General features: G+C 43.7%; 1 protein-coding gene across 1 annotated transcript in view; it reads right to left on the bottom strand.

The window, feature by feature from the left end:
• The window catches only part of LOC104967383 (guanine nucleotide-binding protein G(I)/G(S)/G(T) subunit beta-1-like), a gene marked incomplete at its 5' end in the record, with an annotated part of 50,884 nt that extends 48,572 nt beyond the window's left edge, over positions 1–2,312 (bottom strand). Inside the window, 3 exons of the mRNA XM_010796792.1 lie at positions 684–937; positions 1,329–1,530; positions 2,236–2,312. Of these exons, the coding sequence (XP_010795094.1) occupies positions 684–937; positions 1,329–1,530; positions 2,236–2,312 (533 nt within the window). The remainder of the gene's footprint in view (positions 1–683; positions 938–1,328; positions 1,531–2,235) is intronic.
• Between the last annotated feature and the right edge of the window lie 965 nt (positions 2,313–3,277).

Here is a 3,277-nt window from a genome sequence, read left to right as displayed (position 1 = left end):
CACAATGGCGACGTCAGAGTTCCCGTTGGCCGGCAAATCTAAATCTCTTCGGTCACAATAATTTCCCTTTAGCACAATACCGCTTCAATTGCGCCACTTATGCGACAGACAAGAAGCGTATGTGACAGACAAGAATAGTCAATTCTAATGTCAAACACTTAATGTGGAGAAAGAGATGTCCTGTCTGGGTTGATTGTGCGTTGATCTGTTGGTAATGCCTCGGGGTTCCGGTGGGCATGTAAACAAATATATAATGCTGCGCTATACTTTGTGGCCTCACCTGGTTGCATAGCGACACTTATTGTTTAGGTGTCTTTTAATAAGCAGGGAGTCATATCATTAGCTAGAACTAGCTGGATCTGATCAATATGGACATAAACGCGAGTGAAGTCTAATCTGAAGGGAGAGAGAGATCAGCTGCTGCTGACGAGTCGACACGCAGCTCTGCATGATCACATGCAGCGGTGAGCGGACAAAACACACCTTAGGTTAGAATATCACTCGTAGCTATTTTAATTAACTCTCAAACTACCTAAACTAGTTATAGATATGTTTAGTTTTACTGTCGGGTCACTCATTACTGGATCCGCAAGCTGCATGATACTGGCATAATAGATTGCCCGATCGGGCAACCAGCAGGTGAGGCTTCATTGCCCGAGCTAAATACTAGATGGCCCCGGGCCATCGGGCAGTCCTTAATGTCGAGCCCTGGTGTCTCACCTGCGCGGTCGGCCTTCAAAGTGTCCCAGACGTTGCAGTTGAAATCGTCGTAGCCGGCCAGCAGTAGACGGCCGCTCTTGGAGAACGCCACGGAGGTGATGCCGCAGATGATGTTGTCGTGTGAGTAAACCATCAGCTCCTGGTCGGCACGCAGGTCAAACAGCCGGCAGGTGGCGTCGTCTGAACCCGTGGCAAAGGCGTTGCCGTTGGGGAAGAACTACACAAAAAGAGTTATTTGTGAGTACATTTGTTGTTGTCCTTAGGTGGTGTTACAGTAACTTGCCACACCCTTTTCTGCACTGTGTTTACCAAAGCTTAAATATGTTCATTGCTTCTGGGAGTTTCTGAAAGAGCAGGTGTAGGGATTACTATTACAGTAATGACTTTGTGCAAAACCATGAACTCCTGGTCTTTCGTTTTCAATCATACATATGCAGCAGTTCGAGTCAAATGCATTGATGCCTTGAATTATTTGAGACTCGAGACCTTGATACAATGAGTTTATAACATGTAAGAGAGTGTGTGTGTGTGTGTGTGTGTGTGTGTGTGTGTGTGTGTGTGTGTGTGTGTGTGTGTGTGTGTGTGTGTGTGTGTGTGTGAGGCCTTACGCAGATAGCGTTGATGTCCGATTCATGGCCAGTGAAGGTCTGTCGGCACATTCCTTCTCTGATGTCCCAGAGCTTGGCCGAGGCATCGCAGGCTCCGGACACAAACAGCCTGGTGTCGGGCGCCAGAGAGAGACTCATGACATCACCGGTGTGACCGGCGAATGTGGTCGTCTGCTGACCGGTCTCGATGTCCCACAGAGCGCTGCGAGGGAGCAGAGAGAACAGTGTAAGATAACTGTCGCAAAGTGCAAAACAACGCTGTGAATATAAGAGGTGAATATTTGAGGGTGAGCGCGATCACGCTGTCTGACGTCCGTCTGGTCGAGGCAGGCCCAACACCTGGGGCTTTGAAGCTGACTAAGAATCTCTATAATTCTAAAAATAAGGATCTCGTAATGTAAATATATTTGGAATGTAAAAATAAAAATAAGAATTAATAATAGAGTTCATATATTTGATGAAAAATGGGAATGATCATCCATTAAGATAACATGACAAACAATGTATGCATGCCACATCTTTTTGATTTGTTATCCCCTAATTATACATTTTAAATAGATGTTTATCATTTTCTTTACCATTTTTTCCTTACATTTTTTGTTTTCCCCCAAATTCTTGAAAAATACTTTAACTGCATTTTATTTTCTCCCAAATGCCCTGTCACAATATCATTTTCTGAACGTGCAAGAATATAGAAGAAAATAAAAAAGAAATATATGGAAAAAAACACATAAGAAAATTAAACTTATTTCCGGAGAACATATTTACAACTAAAAACATTTGAAATATATAATGTGACATTTTTTGGGTTTCCTTTAATGTTATAAAGATGACTGTTGATATTTCTGGGGCGGTAGTTTGTGGGGGTGTAGTCTTAGGCTGCATAGGCTGCAGTAACACAACTCACCAGGTGGTGTCTCCAGAGCTGGTGACGATCTGGTTGTCATCCAGGAAGCGACAGCAGGACAGGTAACCTGAAGGAAATCAGACACGACTGAATAACTCACTCCTGATGGGACAGTCTTTCCAACAGCACTCATATCCTTACGGTTTGCCCAGAGAAAGAAATTATACTCCCATATTCTCCTCACACCCAGCAGTGTTACGTGTGTGTGTGAGATGATTTGTTTGATCATCTCATAAAGCAGAAAGAAAGAAAAGCTGTACGGTATACATCGCTCCTGACTTCCATAATTCATCCCTCACTAGCAGGCAGAGTGAGTTCACCCCTCCCTATAGGCGAAGGAACTAGAACTAAAATGCTGACACACTTCCTGCATCATGTGACACTGATCAGATGAATGCTCCTTGCCTAAGAGCTCAACACTTTCATTAGTTAGAGCCGGGATAAAGCGCGACCAGCTCCTGTTCTTTCTGGAGGAAGACACAACATGTGACTGGCATCTCTCTGGTGTATAAATAACACAAGGCTCGCACAGCTACATGAGGCTAAAACAATACCAGACATCAATACTACACTGGCTCTGGGTGGGATCTTTTCTTCAGAGAAGGAGAGAAACCGATTGAAACTTGTGTGAAAAACAAACAGTGCTGGTACGCAGGTACGCATGCGCGGCCACAATCTGAAATGCGTACCATCACTTGTGTAACAAAGCGCATTTGCGTACCGACGTACTTGTGAAACTTTTCCAGAAGGCGGTTAGATCACCGGACGACAGAGTCGGTCTCCCCCCCCCGTGTTGATAGAAATCAACACGTAATGAAATAAGATCCCACGGTTTGATGATTGATAGGTGTGTGGGCTGTCTTTCATTTTGACACACAGAACAATGTTATAATAGACATACATACATAGGCTACTGTATGTTAAATGGATATATCCGCCTTCTTTCATTTATCGTTCCATTCCAACAACAATATACATAAAGAAATGGCGTATTTTGGACATAGTTCGAATGGTGATTAATCATGATTAATTACTTTTTAAG

Source organism: Notothenia coriiceps, unplaced genomic scaffold, assembly GCF_000735185.1.
Source record: "Notothenia coriiceps isolate Sejong01 unplaced genomic scaffold, NC01 NC01_scaffold00037250, whole genome shotgun sequence".
Classification (NCBI taxonomy): Eukaryota; Metazoa; Chordata; class Actinopteri; order Perciformes; family Nototheniidae; genus Notothenia; species Notothenia coriiceps.
This window is presented reverse-complemented; position numbering and strand designations above follow the sequence as displayed.